Raw genomic sequence first — 22,621 nt, 5'->3', positions numbered from 1 at the left:
CAAGAGAGGAGATTCTGTGATTTGCTTCAGGGAGTGATTTAACTCACGAGAGTGATTTATAAATCTTACTGATTATAAAATATATTGCTGGCAAAAATATTCCTTCTCAGCACTTACAGTGGGGCAAGGAGGGAAAGCAGGGAGCACTCACATCTTCTCCTAAATCCTCAAAACTTTGAGTGTATGTGTTCTAAATCCCCTTCCTCAATCTCCTGAGAGGAGTTTTTTCATATGCATATATATATAAATAAATATAATCTTAATATAATGTAATATAAAAATAAATATATATTTCTAGTTTAGGGTTACATGCAGCTCAAGCCAACCTATGTTATCCTATCTGCAAAGCACTTTTGCTACAGCTACCCAAAATCTTGGCTAAGTTCAACCACACACAGAAAATTAAAACAAGTGCCAAAGCGTTCAGGTTTTATATTAAAGAAAGAATTTAGTAGCGTGGAGGATTATACTGATTTTATAGCCTGAGCAGGGTAGAGAAGAGGTTAAGACAGCTGTCAGCTCAGTAGTGAACAGATTTTTTGTCAAAAACAGAGGTTGTAGATCATACCCATCTTAAAATATTGAGAGAACTAAATGTGGAATTACAGGTGTAGTCTGAGGATTTGTGGGTGATGTCTTAATTTGTTGATCTGGGCAGGAGAGTGGCAAATGTGCCAAAAAGAAAAAAGGGTTGGTAGAGGCAGCACAGCTCTGAGTGTGAGCCCAATAAGGGAAGTTTTAGAACAAATTCTGAGGGGAAAAAACCTTAATGAACAAAGAGGTGACCAGAAAGTGTCACAAACTACACCAGGGGTTTGTCAGAAGAACATTCTGTCAGATAAGTCATTCTCTTGGTGAGAAAACGAGTGTCATTACCAGATGTGATAGAGTGGAGTTGTTCACCTGCAGCTGCAACTCAAATCACTGAGAGAGGGAATGAGGAGATTCCTGCTGGAATTCAGAGGGGGATGTGGGGCAGTCTGGGGCGGGGGGATTATTTTTGTTTTCTTTTTTGTACATTAAAAACCATGTTACAGAGGACGCTCCTTTTGTGTTCCACGAGTTGTCTGGAATCTGATCCTCCCCTGGATATTCCATAGCAATAAGCGAATATTGCATATATATTCACTTGTATATGTGTGTTTGTAAACACACATATATATATATTTACATACTCCTAGGTGTGTGCTGAGGGGATTGGAGAGCAATGCCAAGCTTTTTTCTGTGCAGAGGACAGGACAGTGCTACGAGATCCCGGCATGGTTCAGGATTTACCACAGTGGATCCATCTGGGGTCACCCCCCTGCTCCAGCAGAGCCATCCCAGAGCACAGGGCACAGGATTGTGTCCAGACAGCTCCGGAATATCCCCAGGGAGGAGATTCCAGCCCCTCTCTGGTCTCTGTTCAGGGCTGGCCACTGCCCAGGGAAGCTCGCTCTCACGTCCAGCTGAAACTTTCTGAGCATCACCTTCTGCCTGTTCCTTTGGTGCTATTGCTGGGCCCCGGGAGCGGAGCCTGGCGCATCCTCTGACACCTCATTTTAGATACTTATTAATGAGCCGTCTCCTCCCGAGGGTGCTGAGCCCCAGCTCCCTCAGCCTTCCCCCTCAGAGACGCTCCAGCCCCGGGTGTGCTGTGCTGCGGAGCCCGGAACGGCACACAGCGCCCCAGGTGTGCCCCATAGCGCTGAGGAGAGGGGCAGCATCACCTCCTTGCCCTCGCCAACAGCACCAAGGCTGGGATCGGGCAGATTCTGAGGGAAAAGTAAAAGTTTTGAGTAAAGTACTGGAGTAAAGGCGCCTCAGGTGGGACCCGCCCCGAGCGGCACCGCCCGCCCGCCCCGCCAGGGGGCGCCGCTGCGCGCAGGCCGCTCAGCCGAGCGCCGAGCGCGCCGGGCCGGGGCCAGCCCGCGCAGCCGCGCGCCGATGCGCGGCGCTGAGGGCGGCGGGATGGCGCTGTGGCGGGGGCTGCGCTGCTGCCGCCGCGCCTTCGCCTGGCTGCCCGTGCTCCTCATCGCGCTGCTCCTGCTCTGGTCCTACTACGGATACGTCTGCGAGCTCTGCCTCGGTGAGTGCCCGCTCGCACCCCGCGGGGCCCGCCCGCCCCGGGCCGCGCCTCGGTACCGCCGGGGCCCCCGCGGAGCAGCGGGTGGGGGACGTGGCGGGCCGGGGGCTTCGGGCCATTCCCCTTCTCTTTCTCCTCTTCCTCCTTCTTCTCCTCTTCTTTTTTCCCCTCCTCCTCCTCCTCCTCGCTTTCTCCCCTGCCACCTCGTTCTCCTCATCCTCTCTTCATCCTCCTCCTCCTCGCGGGGCCCCGCGCCCGCCCAGGTGCCCGCGGTGTCCCGAGGCTCCGAGCCCGGCAGTGATCCGTGCACAGCGAGAAACACTTTAATAAGAGTCGAGTCCTTTTCGGGACTAAAGAGGGGGATTAGGGCGTGCTGCCCTGTTTCCCACAAGGTTTGTGCCCCGGCCGGGCTGGTGCGGGCTGTGGGTGCTGTTTGTTAATCATGAGCTCTTGTTTTGTGTGTTCCTGGCAGCGGAGAGGGAGGGGACATTTGAGAGGGCTGGGAGAGTGATCCCACAGTGAAAGCCAATGTTGTTGTGATTTGATAACGTCCAGATGTGATTTATGAGCTTTGATAACGTCCAGATGTGATTTATGAGCTAAAATCAGTTTGTGCCCGGCCTTACAATCGTTTCATGTTTATATTCTGAAAAGGAAAGAAGGTTACATGAAATCCCACTCAGGGTTGGAGTTGTTACAGTAGCACAGAAAACACTGCCTTTTAGAAGAGGAAGCTTTATGCTGGCTAGTAATTGTATATTTAATGTAGTAATTTAACTGTATAGTAAGTTGCAAACTTTCTTATGTTTGTTATTTCTGGTTCAGTGTGCTACTGAAAAAAAAGAGTTGCCCGGTCTGATGGAGAGAAGAGCTGGAAGCCTGGGTTTGTGAAATTGTCAGGAGATGTGGCTCCCCAGGATAGAGTAAGGGAGATAAAGGAAACCAGAAGTCCCAGAAAGGATGGTTTGAGATGTTTCTGGGGCATGAGATGCCTTCTGGTGCTGTACAGCAAACATAAATCAGGTGTTTGTTAGGGTTGGCAGTGCAGTGAGACCTGTTGTTTTTTTCTCAATGGGAACTAGAATGAAATGCAGCTTTTTTGGTCTGTTCTAATCAGCAGCTTGACAAAGCTCCAAAACACTTCATCATATTTATCCCATCTCTGAGACTTTGGGCTGTTTCTTTCAAGAATTCACATGGGATGATATCTCAGTGGTGCATGTAACTGTCATTAGAACATGTGATAAAAAATGGGGATTATTTTCCTGAAACGCTGTCAGTCTTTCGAAATGTGCAGTGCAAATTCCGTAATGCTGAGCACGGGCTGACCCCAGGTCTCAGTGCAGCTGCTCGAGGAGACCCAGGTGATTTGAGTGAGGTTTGGATCGGGGCTGTGTTGCTCTGCAAGTGCTGGTTCAGCTGGCAGGAGCTCAGCTCACTGCCTGAAATCACAGCTTAAAATCATTCATTTGCCCACACCCACCTGTTTTTTTGCCCCATTTCTCTCTCGTCTCTTTTATTGGTGTGTGGAGGAGTTTATCTATGCAGAAGTTGAAATAACTGAAATATTTCAGGATTTGAGCATGAACTGTTGGCCTGTGCTGTCACTTGCTAACCAGGACATTGTCTCTCCCCACATTTCTAACACAGCAAGGCTTGCTGAGCTGGCTGCCTCTTCTCAGCTGCTGTGAGCCTGTAAATAGTGAATGCTTTGTCTGGAATCTTGGTTTGCATTTTCAGCTGTGCAGAGCACTGGAAGTGCTGTGGGAGTGATGTCTGGGAGGCACCTCCTGATGCTGGGTTTGAGCTCTCAGTGCCTGGGGTGACCAGTGAGTCACAGGAGGAGGCCTCAGTTCCTGTTTGGCTGGCAGTTGCTGCCACAGTGACAACAATGATCCTGCCACAGAACCTTTTGTATCATCTGTGCTTGTGCTCTTTTCTCAGGTAAAATCCTTAGCAACGTCCTGCTGCAGGTGTGGTCAGGAGGGAGCCCCGCAGTGTTTGTTTAAAGCTCATCATAGCTTGATTGACAGAAAACCAAAGGAAAAACTAAATGTTTCCTAACAGTCTTGTTTACCTGAAATTGAGTGGGCAGAGACACAAAAGGATTCCATTTCTTTTTTTGTCTGTATTGCTGTGTGTCACAGAGCTTTGTCTTCCAAGCAATGCTGTTAAAACATCACAGAACTCTCTGTTTTCAGTTCAAGAAAGCTGTCCTTGTCTCTTCTGTTAAACTTGGATGCTGGCTTTTAAAATAATGGATGGATTTTCAAATAGTCACAAGAAGAAGGCATTGAACAATGCACCTTTTGCTGGTTGCTCAAAGGGCTTCTGTTAGTAGGGGCTTTTCTCTCACTATGGAGAAGTAAGAAGGGGTTGTAAAATTTCTGCTGGTAAGAAATGTAAAAACAACTAAGTCATTGCAGTTGCTGACTTGGACAAAGCTGAGAAATTTATAACTTTTTAATCCTACTGATGCAGAAATGCTTTGGGACAGTGCTTACAGAGGAGGTCAAGACCACCTGGAGACCAGTGGAAAGCAGCTGCAAGTATGTGGTAAATGCATAGAGATGCAGCTTGAGGCAGGTGCTAGAGGAGCCCTGGTGATCTTCTCACTGTCACCAGCAGATTGCTTTTGTCATATTTCTAATGCAAAATATACAGAATATATTTTATAAGCAGGGAAAACACAGCACAAGTAACAGTGACTGAACATCTTGCTGTGGGTGTGTGTGAGAGTGAAGAAGAGTTGTTACGGATGCTTTTGGTTTGTTGCTGATCTGTGGGTTCTCTCTTTGCCTCTTGAATTTGAACATTTTTCCTTAAATGGCTTTATTTCACATAGAAATGTTAATTGTCAGAAACTTCTCTGGGATTCATATTTCCTCTGTGAACACACATTTATTTTTTCTTTTCCAGTGACTGTGAGCAACCCTGTGGAGAAAGGTACGTGTGATGATTTATTATTTGCCATTCAATCCTTGTGTAAAAGGACTCACATCTGTTCTATCTGAAATATCAGAAATATCTGCTGTCATTTTTTTAAAGGTACATCCTCTTTCAGCATTTCCTTCCTGTAATTGCACCCTCCTGAGGTACTCAGAGCATGCTGCACCTTCTGGGTGCATTGGGAAATGTTTTGTTTAGTCACAGACTGGGCAGAACATGGAAAGGCTTTGATCCCTCTGACTCTTTCAGGAAAAGCTGTTTGTGTCTGTGCACACCCACACGCCTTTTCTCCCTTTCCCTTTCACATTTCCAGAGCTGATTTTACAAGACAAACAGAAAATACTAGTTCCCATCTGCAGCCCACCTGGTTCCATTTGACCTTTCAGTGAAAGCTATTTTTGGTGAGCTTTTTCTCTCAGTTCTGGTGCCCACTAACAGATCCTGAGTCACAACACGGTAGGATTGCTCAGTGACACTCTTCAGACCGGTGTGTTGGTGGAGGTAACAGCCATGTTCTAAGAATAAGGAGTCAGTGGCTATTTTAATATTCTTCCTCTTCTTTCCTGGAGGTGCTTTGGATGCTTTTGGCTAATCCAGGTGCTCTCTTGGTGACTTTCTTCTTCAGGGGTTATGAAGGACAGAAGTAGGTGTAGTGTAAGCTGTTCCATAAAGAACAGTGCCAGCTGACATTTAAAGATCCTCCAGATTGCTGCATCCAGTAAATTCTCTTTCCCCTATAGAGCAGTTCTAACGTTTGAAATTGCTACAGAGAAACTGCAGAAAGCAGGATGTTAATGTCTACTCAGCAGAAGAAAGTGAATTGTTGCCTAATCCGTTAGTGCATCTCCAGGTCAGCTTCCTCTAATGTGCTGCTGGGCTGATCAACAAAATTAAACCTGTTGCAAGATTTATCTCCTTCCATGTTAATTAAAAATGGCTCAGCTCCACCTGTAGTGTAGGGATAACATCTCAAACCAGCTTGGAGCATGAGAATGACTTAGCTGTGATTCACAGCTCCTTCCCACAGTCCATCACATCCTTGTGAGATGTGTCCCATCATTTGCCATCTCATTAGAAAGTCTCGCTAATGCATTTGGCCTTTTTTACCAATTTTCACACAGGAAAATGTGTTTGAACTTAACCATGTTTTGACATAGTTAAGAAGTGTTTGAATTTTAGATTTCTCTTTCCAAGTAGTTATTTTAATCTTATTTTCTAGAATTTGAATCTTAAATGAAACGGGGGAAACAAGATTGTTATTGCAATGAAATGATGTGTTTAAATAAAACTATCTTGTAACTTTGGTAATGTCTTAATGAGGTAAGTGTAAAGAAATGGCAAATAATCTGTGCAGCTGAAGGACACAGTTCTGGCAATTCTTCCTCAGTAATCACAAGCCTTATTTTACTCAATTTGAGGGAAGTTTTCCTGATTTGTTGTATCAACTGTGGCAAATGTAGAAGATGTTTAATAAGAAATTTGGCTTTTTCTGGTGATGCAAAGCTCATATTATTTCCTTCTGCTCTCACAAGAAGCACGTGGTGCAGGAGTGGGCAGTGCACACTCTGCTTCCCACTGCTTTTAGCAGCAACTGAACCCCAATACTGGGAAGTGCTGGAGCATTGCAAAATTCACCTTTACACAGCCAGTTCTGCTGGGCTTGTGCCTGGGATGTGGGGAAGAGACAGGAATGCTGTCATTCCTAGGGACACAGGGTTGTCAGCTGCCCTGTGGGACAATTCTCTGACAGCTGCATCTTCCTCACCCACAGAATGGGATCAGGTGGAGCAGGGGAGGCTCTGAGATTGGTCACCCTGAGCTCTGGGATGCTGCTGACCCTGAGCCATAAGGTTTAGCTGGACTGCAGTAATGGGTGGCACTGGATGGACATCTGTCTTTTCCTTTCTGTTTCCTTTTTATTTCTTTTTTTTTACATATTTGTGAAAAATTTGAATTATGCCCATCATGGATGAAACCCTTGCTTAAGAAGTCATTGCTCTGTTTCTGTTTTTTCTTTTCTTGTTTTGTTTTTAGTGGCCTATCTTGTAGTATTCCATATTCTCTTTGTGCTCTTTGTGTGGACATATTGGAAGTCTGTTTTCACTCTCCCAATACAACCAGGCAAAAAGGTAAGAGAGCCAACACCTTTCATTCCTTGCAAAACAGAAGCAGAGATGTTAAAGAAAACTTAAAAATCCTTCAGTCTAGTTGATCTGGAGAGGAGAGACAGAGGCAAATGTGTTTTAATTATTTTTCAACCAAATATTTACTCTGTCATGTTGCTTGGATTGGTAGATTTTAATTTTTTTCTCATTTTGTTTTACCTCTCTGAAATACTAATAAAACCCTCAGTTTGAGGCAACAGAATAAGGTCAATATTTGTGTGGCACTCCAAATATACACAGCCTTGCTCTGATCCTGATTACAAGAATGTAAATTTATAAATAACAACTAATCCCAGTTTTAAAAATTTAAAAATGTAAAGGTTCTTGTTCACTAGAGAGGTGCTGAATGTGTTATAAAGGTGAGTAATGGTATTTATCTAAGGCAGCGATAGGAGCAATTCTAGTAAGTTGTTTTATGAGCCTTAATTTCACTTTTTTATTTCTTATTGATGTGTCTCTCAGTATTCTGGCTCTCCAGCACTCACTACCTCCCTTTGTCTTAACAACCACATTTTCCCACTGCATGAATCTCAGGAGCGGGAGGTAAAAACATTTCCAGACTCAGCTGTATGTGAAATGCTCTCTTCTCCCTGTGGTAACTGCTCCTCTGGTGCCTTCTGCTCGCAGTTCCACATGTCCTACGCTGACCAGGAGCGCTACGAGAACGAGGAGAGGCCCGAGGTGCAGCGGCAGATCCTCGCCGAGATCGCCAGGAAGCTGCCGGTGTACACGAGGACAGGGAATGGAGGTCAGCCCAGCACGGTGGCCCCACATCCACCCCCACACACCCCAGCAGCACGGGCTGGCACCCATGGGATCCTGCTGACCAACAGCGTTCCCAGGCACCCACTGACTCTCCCTTGCTCTCAGGGAAAACAAAAAAAGCCTTGAACCCTCAAATTCAGTGCAGTGCCATGTGCTGCCTTTGAGAAGCAAGATGTTGCCCTTTGGATTTATAGTCCATAAGCCCACATGTGCTGTCTGTATTTAGAAATAGCAATAGAATAACCAAATCTGTCCTAATTTTTACTTAAAATGGAGTCTGGCTTAGAGATGCAGGACATCCTTCTGTAATCAGTTTTCTGGACTTTGTTCAGTGATTAAAAGCCTGCTGCACTCCCTCCACAGCTTAAAGAAATCTGTGTTCATGTTGGAGGCTCTGACCTGCTTGTTTCTGTCAGGCAAGCTGAAGAATTTTGAAGTAGAGAACTGGAATAAATTGGGAATTATCAAAATAAAATGTAGGTGGTCTGAGTAAATGTGGATGCAAGTGTGCAGCTTCGGTTTGTCACTTTTGAGCTGGTTGTATGGGTTAGAGTAGGTTCAGGATAGATGTTAGGAAGGAGTTCCTATGAGGGTGGGCAGGCCCTGGCACAGGTTCCCAGAGAAGCTGAGGCTGCCCCTGGATCCCTGGAAGTGTCCAAGGCCAGGTTGGACAGGGCTTGGAGCAGCCTGGGATAGTGGGATGTGTCCATGCCCCTGGCAGGGGGTGGAACATGATGAACTTTAGAGTCCCTGCCAACCCAAAGCATTCCATGGTTCTATGATTTTATGCTTTCACTGATTGTTGCCCCATCTGCAAGTCTCCAGCAGAATTACGAGCGTTGCTTACCTGATTGTGACCTGGCAGCAAACACCAGCTCACCTGCTGAAGTGATGGAGGAAAAAAAAGAATAGTTAGGAAATGAGCACAGTATCAACCAAGACGTGAAAAAATTGTTTTGTGTTAATTTGTCTCTAATTCCAGGGATTCGGTTCTGTGACAGATGCCAGCTGATCAAACCTGATCGTTGTCACCATTGCTCTGTTTGTGCCATGTAAGTCATGGGCTGTCCTTCACCCCAGTGCAGTCACCACAAGGTTCTGTGAGTGGGCTGCTCTTTCATGTGTCTTTTTACACAAAAAGGTTCCCCAGGGTCTCTGTTCCAGCTGCAGCCAGCAGTGCTCTAGGGCAGAAATCATTCTCTTGTCTCTTTATCGGCCCAAGGACATTAGTTGGTCTTCAAATTCTAAGAAATGTTCCATCTTAAAATTATATCTACCTTAAAAAAACTTAGAGACAGCATAATTTTGAGTGTCTACCGTGTAGAAACCTCACAAAAATCAAAGTTTTGCTGTTGACCTGCAGTTGGTAATGAAGTACCAATTAAAAATCTTCCATTTTCCTTTTTTGTCCTTTGCAGGTGTGTGCTAAAAATGGATCATCACTGTCCATGGTATGTCCTAGATACTGGTTTGTGGTTTTCTGAAAGGAAGGGCTACTTAGATATATTTCTGTGTGCCTCTCATGTCTGTATGCCTCTCACATTTTAGGCCATTCATCTCTTGAGTTTGGGAAAATTATAAAATAATTGCACTTTAAAATTTGCCTGAAATTAAATTTTAACAAATCATTCATGTTTGCTCCATAACCCATGTGTAAAAATGCTATTATATTAATAAAATTTAAACCCCAACTGCTAATACACTCATTAACTATTATTTGAATTTAAAAGGGCTCCAGTTTAGCCTTTCCTTTGGGCTGTCTCAGTGTTTCAGCTGCACTTGGGGTGCTTTCAATAACAACATTTGCACATGGATTGTTTCTGAACTGATGCTGATCAGAGACAGTCTGTAAAGAAAGCTGCATGGAATAACTGAGCTTTCCACCTTTCAGAATTGCTGCCACTAAATTTCTTAAATTCCTCCTTTTTTTAAAAAAAGGAAAATTTAAGAATTCAGAAACTACACAAACATTTCCCTACCTGAACCCTCTTGGTTATCAAAATAGTAGATGATTTTCCAAACCTGAGTTCTGACACAAACACCCACTGTGGATTTTTGTACATCCCCCTGTTCCTTTCTAGAGTTGTCCTGTGCATGGAGAATTCTAAGCAAGTGTGGGGTTAATTGGGCTGTATGTAAGCAAACAGGCAGGGGGGAGGTGGCTCCTGAGGTTTGCAAAGGAAGAAAGTAGCACAGAACTCCCAGCTCTGATTCCCTTGGCAGACAAGACCCAGACAGGAGGAACGAGCTCCTGCCTCTGTGACCCATTTGCCTGTGGTGCCAAGCTCAAAACAATCCCAAAAATCTGAGCTGTGCTTCTCCTTGGCCCTCAAGGAAGGGTTTGAGTGGGAAGCAGAGCCATCGGTTCTGTTCCCTTTTGGCCACTGAGGGGAGCTGCTTATTGGCAAATTCCGTGTTGTGATCCAGGCCTTTGAAACCCCCCAAACCTGGTCGTGCTCGTTGTGTTACAACCACTGTGTGCTGCACAAATCCTGATTTCAACTTTGCTTTTGTCCTCCAGGGTGAATAACTGCATTGGATTTTCTAACTACAAATTCTTTCTACTGTTCTTAGCCTATTCTTTGTTGTATTGCTTGTATATTGCTGCAACAGTCTTCAAGTATTTCATTAAGTATTGGACAGTAAGTCATGAAATCCAGTTCCTTTTTCATCTCCTGTCAGTCTCGTGGGCTTCAGTGACTCTCGGTGCTTTGTTGCTCTCAGGCAGTGAAGGAAGGGGCTGCATTTTCCTGGGAGGTGTTTCCTGGGCCCTTTGGGCATCCACCTCTTGTTAGATGTGCAAAATGCACAAAGCAAGAAGCAAGCAGCCTTCAGGAATTTCAGCCTGTAGATTATTTTCTGGCAGAGAGTTTCTGTCCCTTCCCTGTCCTTGTGTTTGCATGGGTGTCCCTTGGAAAGTTTGGCATTGATGTGTAGGATTCTGGCAATGATTTGTACTTATTTACTGTGAAGAAAAAAACGAGTCAAAAAACCATGTTCATTTTCTAACCCCCATAGACCTCCTTTTTCAATTTAAAAAGCTGAGTGAACCAAAGGAGGCTTTTTTGCAGTTACTGCTGATTGTTTCTATGCAAGCAAGGCCGGCTGACAGCTCCAGTAAGACACTGGCCCTTGGCCTCTATTTCTGTCCCCTCTGCTCAATAGCTCTGTCTGTTTGTGTTTAAGTACCTTTGCTGTGCACTAATTGTTCCCCACACACAGCCCTGAGGCCTGGAGGTCCCCAGTGCCTTCCTGTGTCCCTGCTGGGCACCTCTGGTACCTGGCTCTTCTGCTGGAGAAGTCCCACTTGGCTTTTAAACTTTCCCCATCCATCTGTGCTCAGTTCTAACACCCCCCCATAGCTGCAGATGTGGAGGGCACGTTTCTCTGGGCTTACCTTGAGCAAGGTGCAGAATTTTAATGTATGCACAGGAAACTGAGCAGACCTTAATGAGGGCTTCAAGAGCTCGTGCTCATTTCCCAGGGTGTTCCTCATGCCCACCTGGGCAGCTGTGGTGGGCTGGCTCTGAACCATACCAAGAATTAATAACACCCCCCACTCTTTGTGCTGTGGTACAGGAGGGGAAATGAACCACATTCATTTCTTTGTCTCTTTTTGCTTTTTATAGTAAGGTTGAATTTTGTCTGTAAAAGTTTGAGAACTCCCAATAGGAGTTTTAGAATTGTATTTCTAAGTACAAATAATTTCCATCCTTAATTTGTTCCTGTCACTTGTTCTGTGTTGCTTTCCTTTCCAGGGTGAGCTGACTAATGGACGTTCCAAATTTCACATCCTTTTCCTTCTCTTCGTGGCAATCATGTTCTTTGTAAGCCTCATGTTTCTGTTTGGCTACCACTGCTGGCTCGTCAGCAGGAACAGATCCACTCTAGGTAAGGCTCTTCTGCCTGTTCCTTCTAGTAAGACACACCAAAGGTGCTGTAACAAGAAAAAGAAAGAGGAGAAAAAGGGCATTTGTTCTATTTCTGTACATTCCTGCTGGTTTATGAGGGGAGGAAGATTTAAGATCTTGGTACAAGCTGCAGAAATTTGTCATTGCAAATGAGCTGCATTTATTAGCTGGTGTGACAAAAGCTTTGTTAGGGAAACCAGAGCCTTAAAGTGTAGAAGTCCAATTATAGAAGTGTGTGTTATGCATATGTAAAATTACATTTGCTGTGAAATGAGTGCAGCTTTTCAGGAATAAGGGTTTGTTATGCTCCTGTGATGGGGTACATCCCAACCAGCTTGGTGAGCTTGGGAAACACAGTGTCCATCTTTACTGATAAAGACAAAGAAGTTGTGACTGTAAAACCAAAGAAATTATCATCTAAAATAGTATCATTTTACCAAAAGTTCTTTGCCTTTCCTCAGATAAATGTTCAGCTTTCAAAGCTTTTGGGATAAAGTTTTGTAACAAAACAGACACGATCAAGAGTGAGCAAATATTCTGATTTTATCTAGTTATTTACCTCAAAAGTCATTTCATGGGGCACTGAAGCTCATCTATCCCAAAACATCAGACCTGTGCAGCAGCTGAGAAGGAAGATCAAGCTGTTCCTAAGGCACTCAAGGTTCTTCTCTCCTCTCTTTTCTTAATTTTATGCCTCACCAGAACCCAGAGTTTATTTGCAGTTGTTTGTCCCTAGTGGTTGCTCATTGTTACATTAATGAGTGAGGTGATTTAAATCTGCAGTGTCACTCCTGGAATATGCATTGAAGGCCAAGCTACTTCATTCTGCAGTTTTTTACCTAGAAACTTTTACCCTCTGAATTTCATCAACTCTCACAGAAACATCTTTTAACTCCATTCTCTGGATGAAACAACCCATTGTGAGTTGATTTGACTCTTCTCTAGGTTCAGTTGCACTACCAAATTCCTGCCTTGAGTTGGAAAGCCTTTACAGGCTTTGCAAAATGGGGAAAAAAAACATTATTTTGAAACTTTGTAGTGCTGTATCTCTATAATCCATTAAATCACATTGTTTTTAGATGGCTACAAGATGAACAACCCTGTTTCAGAGTGTTTGGCATTGATTTTCATGTTTTTTTCTCTACTGAAATTGCCTCTGTTTGCAGAGGCTTTCTCAGCTCCAGTGTTTCAAAATGGCCCAGATAAAAATGGATTCAATCTTGGCTTTGTGAAGAATCTCCAGCAAGTGTTTGGGGAAGAAAAAAAGCTCTGGCTGCTGCCTATTGCCTCTAGGTAAGTAACCCTACTAAAAGCTGAAGTGCTAAAAGCGGATATAATTATAGCTTTTCACATTTTATGTATGGGTTTAGGTCACAGGAAAGTGAAATTTTTATGTATCTTTCAGTAAGAGTGGGGACATTTTCTCTTGGGTCTCAGCCAAACACAAGTGAGATTTCTGCCCTGAAGTTGTGGGATAAAATGATAAAATTTATACCTATTAATTGCTTCTTTTTCATAAATGTTTTCCTTAGTTCCCCTGTCACTTCTAACTATCCACAAGTTAGGTTTTCCAGGGTTTTTTTTTTCTGTATTCAAATGATTTGATCAAATTAACACATTTACCTTCTGCTAAAAATTACTTGATTCCAGGCCACAAGTTTTAACTTTTGTACTCCAGAGACCTTGAAAAAATTGAGAACCAAAATGAAAGATAAACATGGTACTTTTCAAAGCTTAGAGACGATTTTAAGTGAACATGGGAAATACTGGCTTCAGAAAACTTTGCAGAAACAATGTAGGGAAATTGTCATCTTTTAGAGTCACTTTTTGCTTTTGCAGTGTCCCTCTCTGCCTTTCTCCTTGCAGCCAGGGGGATGGACATTTTTTCCCAATGAGAGCTTTGAGTGAAGCTCGGAACCCTCTCCTGATAAATGAGGAGCAGTGGGAAGAGGACGGAATAGATGAAGAGCCTCAGGGTAAGGAAATCAGTGAAATTAGTTGTCCTGACCTACAGTGGCCAGTAGATGAATTATAAGAACTAATCAAATTTAAAAACTGTGTTGGTTAAGTCTCTGGGTAGCTCTGACTTGATTAATGAGCACAGACTAAAAATAAGCTCTGCTTTGGAAAAAATTCTTTTTTTTTAGCAGCTTTCTACTTGCAAGTGAATGAACTTAGAGGGTGTTTCAAGGATTAGAGAAACTGAAGTTGCCACAAACTGAGAGGATTTACATGTAAATGTTGCTGCATGCAGCACAATTATTTGGGATGTAAAGTGGTGCCTGCAAGAAGGAGGATATTTAGATTTTTTAAAGTGTATTTATCCTCTGAGAGTGTGTGAAAACAGGCATGCAAACACCTAAGTGCAGGGATATATTTAAGGAAGCTGCTTTATAATTTATCCAGCTTTTTTGCCAGAGTAAATTTACCTGCTCTTCCTGGCTGGTTCTATACATTTTGGTACTTACACAAGGTAACACAAAGGAGTTTTGAAACCATCAGAATTCCTGTGCATTTTTGTCATTCCTGTGGATTTTTAATGATGCTTAAAATAACTCCTTTAGGAATGAGTCAGAGCTTCTTCCAATTTTTACAAACTTTAAATTATCTGAATAAATAATTAATTCTTCCATATGAATACAGTGACACTGAGGTGATTTTTGGCTAGATCAGAACCCAGATTATGGTTAGGAGCTTATATAAAAACTCCCAATTTATAGTGCTTATAAAATAACTGACATTTCCAGGCAGTTGGATGATCACTGTGGGTCCTTTCAACTGAAATATTCAGATTCTCTCTTACACAACAGAGGTAAACCAGTAAAAATGTCTAACCAGAAAGACCTGAAATGTTCCATTAAAACTGCAAGACCTTTATTTGTCTTTGTGGCTTTTTAAAGCTTGTGACTTGGTTATGAAATAAATAAGGCAAATAATAGAGCAATCTCAGTTAAAAACAGCTGTTCAGTTCTCTCTGACAAGTGGTTGTCTATTTTTGTTTGTAATTATCCTTAAAAACACAATTCCATGCTTAGTGAAAAAATGTATTCACAGTGAGAAAAACAGATTTATTTACCTCTGACTGCTTTGGTTTTCACAGGCTCTGGTGAAGCCTCATCCCTTGCCATAGAAAGGGAGACATAGCAGTGTGAAAGCACAGTGGTGTAAAGCTGGATCAGAAAGGTCAGTGTTTCTTTCTCTATTTCCCTCAAAACCACTGCTCTGCAGGGCGTGGGGAGGTGATGTTGGACAGGTTTGGGCTTTAGCAGAAAAATATTTCTCCAGTTTGCCCAGAAATCCCTCGTTCAAGGGGCCCTGATGGGAAGATGAGGCTCTCAGTGGCCCTGGGCTGGGTGCTGGCACAGGTGACACCAGAGCCACCAGCACTCTCCAAAGGGAAGGACACCAACCCTGCAGCTCCTCTGGAAAACAGGGCAGGAAGGACCCTTGCAGTGACCTGGCCAGTGACAAGATGGAAATTCTGGGATCCAGGGGAGGTGTGGGAAGGTGCAGGTGCGGTGTTGAACTGAAGCTGAGCACAGCCAGGTGGCAGCTGGGAATACAAGGAAGTGCCTTGTAATGTCACATCAGCTGTCACTCTTCTCCAGGCTTTCCCTCACCCTGGAAAAGGTGACAACAGCTGACACCAGCTGCTTCCAGAACATTCCCTGCTCTGCCCCCTGTTCTGACTTGGAGAACAGGGCAGATGCCCCACACACATCCTGCCCCAGGAGCTGCAGGCAGGGAGGAGGACACAGTGTCCTGTTGTCCCAGGGGAATGTAACTGACCGAGATTCCAGGAGCATCCTCTGCTGTCCCCCTGGCTGGAGGTGGAATTGCCAGGTGGAATTTGCCCCTCTCAGTTCCAAGGCAGTCAATAACTGGTGTGACAGAGCACTGCAACCCCTGCCTGGCTCCCCTGGCACACAGGGCCCCTCCACACTGCTACCAATGGGCTTCTGGCACCTTGTAGAAGTCCACTAAGAAAAACCCCAGAGTATTTTTCTGTCAGCAGTGAGGGCTGCATCCTGCCATCCCACCAGGGCAGGCAAAATCAGCATTTTCCTGTTGTTCTTCATGGCTTTAAAACGACTCCCAAAGCCCAGATTAGCCCTCAATCCCTCCTAAGAGCAGTGCTATGGTTGCACATTTGTATTTCTTTAAATTTCAGCTTCCCTCTCAGGAGCCAACATCCCTTCTCTTCGCAAGGACTTCAGTTTTGAGGGTCAGAAAACAGGTGGATCTTCAAGATGAAAAAACATCCTGAAGTATTGTCTGATGGGAATCTGCATTCTAGAGTGCTTCTCCAGGAATCCTGCTGTCCAGATGTCCCAAGGCTTTATAAGTTTAAGTTACAGACTTAACAGAACAATTTGACAGAGTGATTCTGGCCAATCTTCTTTGGCCTGCTCTCTTTATTTTATAAATACTATATATTTTTTATTCAAAACAGGTAAAAATGTTGATGCGAGTGCATTTCCAAAGGCCTTTTCATTTTGCAAACATCAGGGACTCGAGCTCTTGAAATTCTTCCAAGCCATAATATTCTTGGGGATGGTTATTTATTCTGAGGCTGATTCTCCAACCTTCTCTGACAAGTGACATTTTCTAATGTGTTTAAATTCTAAGTCAGTCAGTTCAGCTCAATGCAAGACAGACCCAGTTAAATCTGGCACTAAATTGGTAGCTGAATGTAAGAATATTGAAAGCAAAAGCGCTGAACATGCACATGTACATGTGCATCTGTGAATGAAAATAAAATATTCACATTGCCAGTATCAAGATTCAAGAATATTGTGGCCATAGATTTTTTAAAACTGTTTTTTAGGAGGGTGTTATTTTCTTAGAGTTTGGGTAATAGTGCTTTTGCATCCTAATTGCAGGCTCCTAAAATGCAAAAGGGAACTTCAGACAGTCCAATTTGCATTAATTCCTAGGGCTAAAATGTCATCTCATTCCTGGATCAGTGTTTGATGGAGATTTGTGTGTTCATGGAGTCAGAAAGGAAGATGTGAGTTCGAAATGTGCACTGAAAGCGTGGCTCCATGAGTCGTGTTTGGAGTTTACACTCCTCCGGGGTGGTTTGAACCCCAAAATGTTGAAGACACAATTGATATATTGAATTTTATCAGACTTCTTCCCAGCTCAGTGCACTGACTGGCTTCAGGGGTTTCTGCACTAAGAGGTGATCAGATTTTTTGCTGCGTTTTGCTGCATTTACAGTCAAAGAGGTGGATCCCTGTTTTTGTTCTGGGGAATGGAACTGAGACTTGGCTGGCTGGATTATGGACATTTTTCTAGACCTGAGTCCTTTTTTTTATTTGCATGATTCAGCCCAGTCCATCATTCTTGTTTGAATTAGGTGCATGCTAAAAGTATTGGTGTACTGCCTCTAAGATCATTTAGTACCATTTTCTATCCCATTTTTGTGTTTAACAGCCCACTGATGTTGGCAGTGACTACAGGAGCAGCTGTGCATGTCAGGAGAAAGGAGCTGCTGAGTGAGTTTGGTGATGGAGGCTTTGCTTGCAGACTAAACCCCTTTTTCCTCTGTTCCTTTGCTGCTGCTGCCACAGGGAATGTGTTTGTGAGCCAGGACAGCCTTGCAGAGGTTTCTTCCCTAAGAAAAGGTGTTTAACTCCTGGTTGATCCGCACCCTGTGGGTGGGAATTTTGTCCTCAGCCTCTGCAGTTTGTGTGGAGCAGGCAGTGCTGACCTCTCTGCGATGTCTCACTGCTGAATTTGGTTGTGAGGGACCAAGGTGGGCTGGCCCAGGCTGGTGTGGCTTTGTGTCTCTCCTCAGGGTGGCCCTGAGCAATGAAAATATTCCTGCTTCAGCCACCTGAGCCCCATCTGTTGAGTGGATTTGTCACCAAACTGCTGCTGAGTGCTGGAAGGGTTTTTCCTGTCAATCTGAAGCTGCATTTCTAATGTAAATCTGGTGTTGGACCTTGTGCTGTGTGTGATGCAATGTGGCAGCTGAATTAATCCCCTCATTCCTGGCAAAATGTGCTCTGGAGAGGGAGCTTCAGAGGATGATGGCAGCTAAACACAGCCGGAATTTAGCACCTACAGAGGTGCTATTTGTGCCTTTAAAAACTTTCAATTCCTTGTACATAAAACCAGGAAGATTATTTGGTGACTTTGTTTCATCCTGTCAGCTGAAGGGTATTTTTCCAGAGGTTGTGTGGATTTCTGAGCAGGTTCTTGTGCCCTTCTTGGGCTTGGCTCTGGTTCCAGCCCTGCCATTATTTGAGTTGTTTGTGTGCCAGGCAGCAGCAGCAGAGCTGTGCAGGAGCTCCCCTGCCTGTTCCTGCTGCTGCACTGCTCATTAGAGAGTACAGAAAATCAGGCTTTGTCTTCTAATACTAATCCAGATATCTTCATGATGGTACAGATACCAAGCTCAGTTTAAGAAAGGTTGTTAAATGTTTCCAAGTAACTTTTATTGAGTCACTTTTCTTGTAATTAATTAAGGTCATCTCTTCCCTTTCCTTCAAAGCAACTAAAAGCCTCCCATGGTTTAACAAACTCTTGTCCGGGTGGAAACAATACAGAGTTTATCACTTCAGAGCCACTTCTCAATATCCACACGTCAGATGCTGGAAAGCTTCATGAAATATGAAACAAACCCAAAAGTTGTGTAAAATGAGGCAGAACAGAATGGGGAAAACCCACAAGTCTGAGTGAGCAGCTCCATTTTGTTCCCTTCTGCCTACTTAAGGTGATATCCTTATTTTCCCCCTGGCCTTTGTGCTTTTTATGCTTTTTTAAATGCACTGGAAGAGAGAAGTTCCTCAGGCTGCCGTGGTCGCTGCTGCAGGTGACAAGAGAGAGAATATTCAGCCCAGTGTGTGGTAGTTTCTTTTAACCTGCAAATGGCTCTTCAGGGGTAACCCACTGCAGCACCTCCTCTGTTTTCCATGCCTTGATCTTCACCCAGAGGTTCTCCACCATCATCACTGACTGTAAGGGCTGTATCATCAAACCTCTCCCCTACCTGCCCTCCATCCCAGCATTCCAGGAGTGGGATTCATCCCACCAAGTCCCATCAACACCAAGGGTACTGCAGCTCTGAGAGCTGCCCAGCGATTCCAGTTCATCCTGTGCTGGTGTCCCAGCACTCCAGGTACACCCTGAGCCCTCCATGTGCCAGCAGCAGCCACCAGTGTTCACTGTCACTCTCTGGGTGTGTGCTGGAGATGCAGCTCCAGTCAGAGAACCTGGAGAATTGTAAAGGTTTGAGTCAATTCTGGTGCTGCTGTCAGTTGAGTGCCTGAAGGTGTCTCAACCCCCTCCAGGGGCTGTTTGCTCTGCTTAGCATTGGAGCTACACTACAGCTTTCTCAGCTATGAACAACTTTTCCAAGTGATGTCACCACAGGAAAGGAGGGAATGCTTTTGTTGGACTTTACTGTGAGGCCTCCATTGTTATCCCTCTACTCCTGGATTCATCCTCTAAAATAACTGACCACTGACCTCACCTCCTCACCTCTCCCCCTTCTCTCTCGTTTACATTCAGGTACAAAAACCCAGACAGAGCATCACATTGATGTTTCTCTGTGTGGAATTGTCCTAAGTCCAGTCCTGGGCCAGCAAGTCCTGCCCAAGGAACCAGGACTTGTGCAATCCTCACTGCACTGCCAGGTTTCTCTTGCTGAGCTGGAAGATTTTGGAGTAGGATAATCTTGTTTTCTTCCAAGCAGGGAGCAGTTCTGTGTTTGAGGAGGCTGTATCCAGTGTGTGTGGGGTGCAGTCAGTGGTGAGAATCAGGAAGATTCCAAACCACACTATGCAATGAATGTTTGCTTCCTGGGACAAACAGGAATGGATTCAGCAAAATCCACGCCAGCTGCAGCTCTGTAGTTCTAGATGCTGGTCTGGACTGAAAGCACAACTTGATGCATAAAGTCTGTAATATGATATGAATGTAAAATGTCAAGGGGAAACAATAAAAAAAAGTTAATTATTTTTTCCCTGTATTTAGCTATGAAGAATGATGTGCTGAGCAGTTACTCTGTGCAGAGTTACTCTGCTGAGCAGTTACTCTGCACAGAGCTGGTGCACTCATGGAAGGGTTTAATTAGCAGGGGAAGGAACCACTGCTGACCTTGTTTATTAAGCCAGAATTAATTAACTCAAAAGGGTCATATTTTAATTTCAATGACTCCTGTGGTACAGATTTCTGAAATGGATCCATAGTACTTGAAAATACCTCAATTTTATTGATATTTTTCCAATTCTATCCACTTCTACTTTATTACAGAACACTTGCAAACCTACAGTCATCCTGAACAGATCACTGAAGGTGTTTGTGTGGCAGAGGGGCTGTTTTCATTCCCAGCCTGATCTGTCAGACCCTGCCCTGCTCACAAACACTGAGCTCGCACCCACTGCTGCAGGGTTTTAGTCTCCTGTCCTTTTTCCATCCCACTTTGAGTCTTCCCTCTTCCTCCTGAACATGCAGTTAAATATCTTCAGCTTTGAGCAGCTTGTGCTGGTTTTTTTGGGGTACTGTGAAGGTGAGTAGGTGTCATTTTATGCAGTTGTGCCATGCATTTTATTTGTAATTAATCTCTCTGTTTGTCAGGTATTGGTTTGTAGTTCCATCATCAGGCCCAGCTGGCTTTGCTTAGAGCAGGATCCCACTTCCTGCATTTTCTCATTCCTAAAAGCCTCATTTCTTCATTCTCCAGCTTTCTTTTGGGATGTAAACCTTGTGAAATAAAATGTAAGTTTACATTTCAAATACAAGCCTATAAGTTGCTCATGCCTGCATGCTCCTTAAAATACTGTTGTTTTCTGTATGAGGTTTTAAGATTTACAGCAGCATTTGTAAAACTTTAGTGGGTAAATTGTTAAAAAAAAAAAAAATTATGTTAAGGAGGGTGGAAAAAACCACAACCCCCAAAAAATCCAACAAAAAGGACAAAGGGATCATCTCTGCTTCTTATTCCAGCTGTGCTTGAAAAGAAATGCCTGTTTGCATCCAGTGCTGGTGTCAGACAGCCCTTGGAACACGCAGGTACATGACCAATGGCTTCCCTGCTGCTTCAGTACTTCCTGAAGCACTTCCTTGAGTTAAACCTTGCACAAATCCCACGGGAAACCTGAAACCCAACAAAATCGGCCTCCCCCTCTCCTTTCTAACCTGGGGAAGGTGTGTGCAGCCCCTTCTCAGCACTTCCCTCTGTAAGAGGAGCAGAAGCCCACAGTGAAAGTGTTGGTGAATTACTTCCCCCCCATTTTCTGGAGGATCCGGGAGCCTCCAGGACGTGTCCCAGAACTCCCTCAGCATCTGGAATGTTGCTGATGTCATGAACTGCTGGGCTGGTGCAGGTGACCTTCCCTGGGAGGGAGGAGGAGGAACCTGTTGTTCCTCTGTTCTCACTTAACCCCATCCTTCTCTGGAATTAACCACACTATGGAGAGGCTTCCTGCTCTACTCAGAGCTACTCCAGAGTGATTCCAAATCCATTGCTGGAGCAGGGAACTTTGGGTTAGGAACATGGGAAGCAGGAAAAGTCTTTGTTAGTTTATAAATTTATAATCTGCCTGCTCAGCTGGCTGCTCCTCATCTGAAAATGCTGTTTGTGGTGCAAATGGGTCCCTCAAAGATAGAACCGAGCTAAATCTCAGGATCAGGGGATGGCAGAGCTGTGGTGTGTGAAACCCCAGGAGGGTTTCAGGCCCTGGCAAACGGGGCTGGAGCAGAACCCCAGTGCAGGGGCTGCTGTGGGTCAGGGGAATCCTTTGGGAGCTCCCTCTGGGATCAGCGCTGCCATTCCTGATGGAGCTGACAATTGGGAAACAGCAGCAATCCCCTGGAGCAGTTTGGAACTGCATCCAGCTGCTTTTTAGGAGCCCAGCATGGCCTGGGGCTGGCACCTGTTCCAGTCAGAACTGGTGACTTAATACACATCTCTCCCCACGAATTCAGTGGGAATTCTTTTCCAAGGAATGTCACACCAGGATTGCTGCCCACCTTTGGGGTGTTGTGTTCAGGAGTTTAATGCTGCTGCTGCTGCTGGCATTGAGACTTTTGATATCAAATGGGTTTTTACAAAAGCTTTGGATACTCGTTTTTACTGTTGGACCAATGTTCTGACTATGCTGATGCTCTGTGAAGTTTCACTGGCATTTTCCAAGTGTTTGTACAGTTTCTACAGCTGAATATCCTGTATGTTCTGCTTTGTTGTTTTTTATTATGGTTTATACTGCACTGCAGGCAAGAACTGCATTAAAACCATTTTTGGCTAATTCATTAGACTTGTGAATGGTTATTTCCTATGCTTGGGCTAAAGAGTTCCTCTGGAGGTGTTACACAACTTTAATTGGAATTACTGCTTGGAACAGGGAAGGTTCTTTATCTGTGACAGAAAGATTCAGACCTCAGCACTCCACTCACCTGATGAGAGATACAGATACACAACATTGCCTAACCCTGCAAGTGTAGAATCTGGACATACTTTAAAATAATAATAATGGTTTATATTGTATTTATGGATTTCCCCAGAGTTACAGAAAGGGGAGGTACTGGCCAGCTGCGTGTGATGTACTTGATGCCAGGGGATTTAAAGAAAGAAGGGATTTGGCTGCAGATTGATGTTTAATGTGACCAAACAATGAAGGCTGCTGAGCCCTGAGGGCCACACTTGTCTTCCAGCTCTGGTGCCTGGAGAACAGGACTAGAAATCAAGTTCCAGCTTTTTGCTGCAGTTTTCCTGTCATTTAAAGGGTTGGTGAGACTGATCCAGCCACAGGTTT

At 44.3% G+C, this 22,621-nt stretch overlaps 1 protein-coding gene across 1 annotated transcript; it reads left to right on the top strand.

Annotated features, from left to right (window-relative positions):
* The first annotated feature begins 1,926 nt into the window (after window positions 1-1,926).
* On the top strand, window positions 1,927-22,118 carry ZDHHC15 (zinc finger DHHC-type palmitoyltransferase 15). The gene is made up of 12 exons (XM_058847833.1): window positions 1,927-2,068; window positions 4,985-5,011; window positions 7,049-7,143; window positions 7,807-7,927; window positions 8,927-8,996; window positions 9,363-9,395; window positions 10,466-10,586; window positions 11,703-11,835; window positions 13,022-13,148; window positions 13,722-13,831; window positions 14,956-15,038; window positions 16,027-22,118. The coding sequence occupies exons 1-11, from the start codon at window positions 1,927-1,929 to the stop codon at window positions 14,997-14,999; spliced, it is 1,023 nt and encodes a 340-aa protein (XP_058703816.1). The 3' UTR covers window positions 15,000-15,038; window positions 16,027-22,118.
* The last annotated feature ends 503 nt before the right edge of the window (window positions 22,119-22,621 follow it).

This window comes from Poecile atricapillus, chromosome 12, assembly GCF_030490865.1.
Source record: "Poecile atricapillus isolate bPoeAtr1 chromosome 12, bPoeAtr1.hap1, whole genome shotgun sequence".
Taxonomy (NCBI): domain Eukaryota; kingdom Metazoa; phylum Chordata; class Aves; order Passeriformes; family Paridae; genus Poecile; species Poecile atricapillus.
The sequence above is the reverse complement of the archived record's forward strand: the minus strand, read 5'-3'. Positions and strand labels throughout refer to the sequence as shown.

Coding starts and splice junctions, on each gene's coding strand:
- ZDHHC15 (XM_058847833.1), top strand. CDS start 1,927: ATGCGCGGCGCTGAGGGCGGCGGGATGGCGCTGTGGCGGGGGCTGCGC. Junction 10,587..11,702: donor ATTTCATTAAGTATTGGACA/GTAAGTCATGAA, acceptor TTTCCTTTCCAG/GGTGAGCTGACTAATGGACG. Junction 13,832..14,955: donor AATAGATGAAGAGCCTCAGG/GTAAGGAAATCA, acceptor TGGTTTTCACAG/GCTCTGGTGAAGCCTCATCC.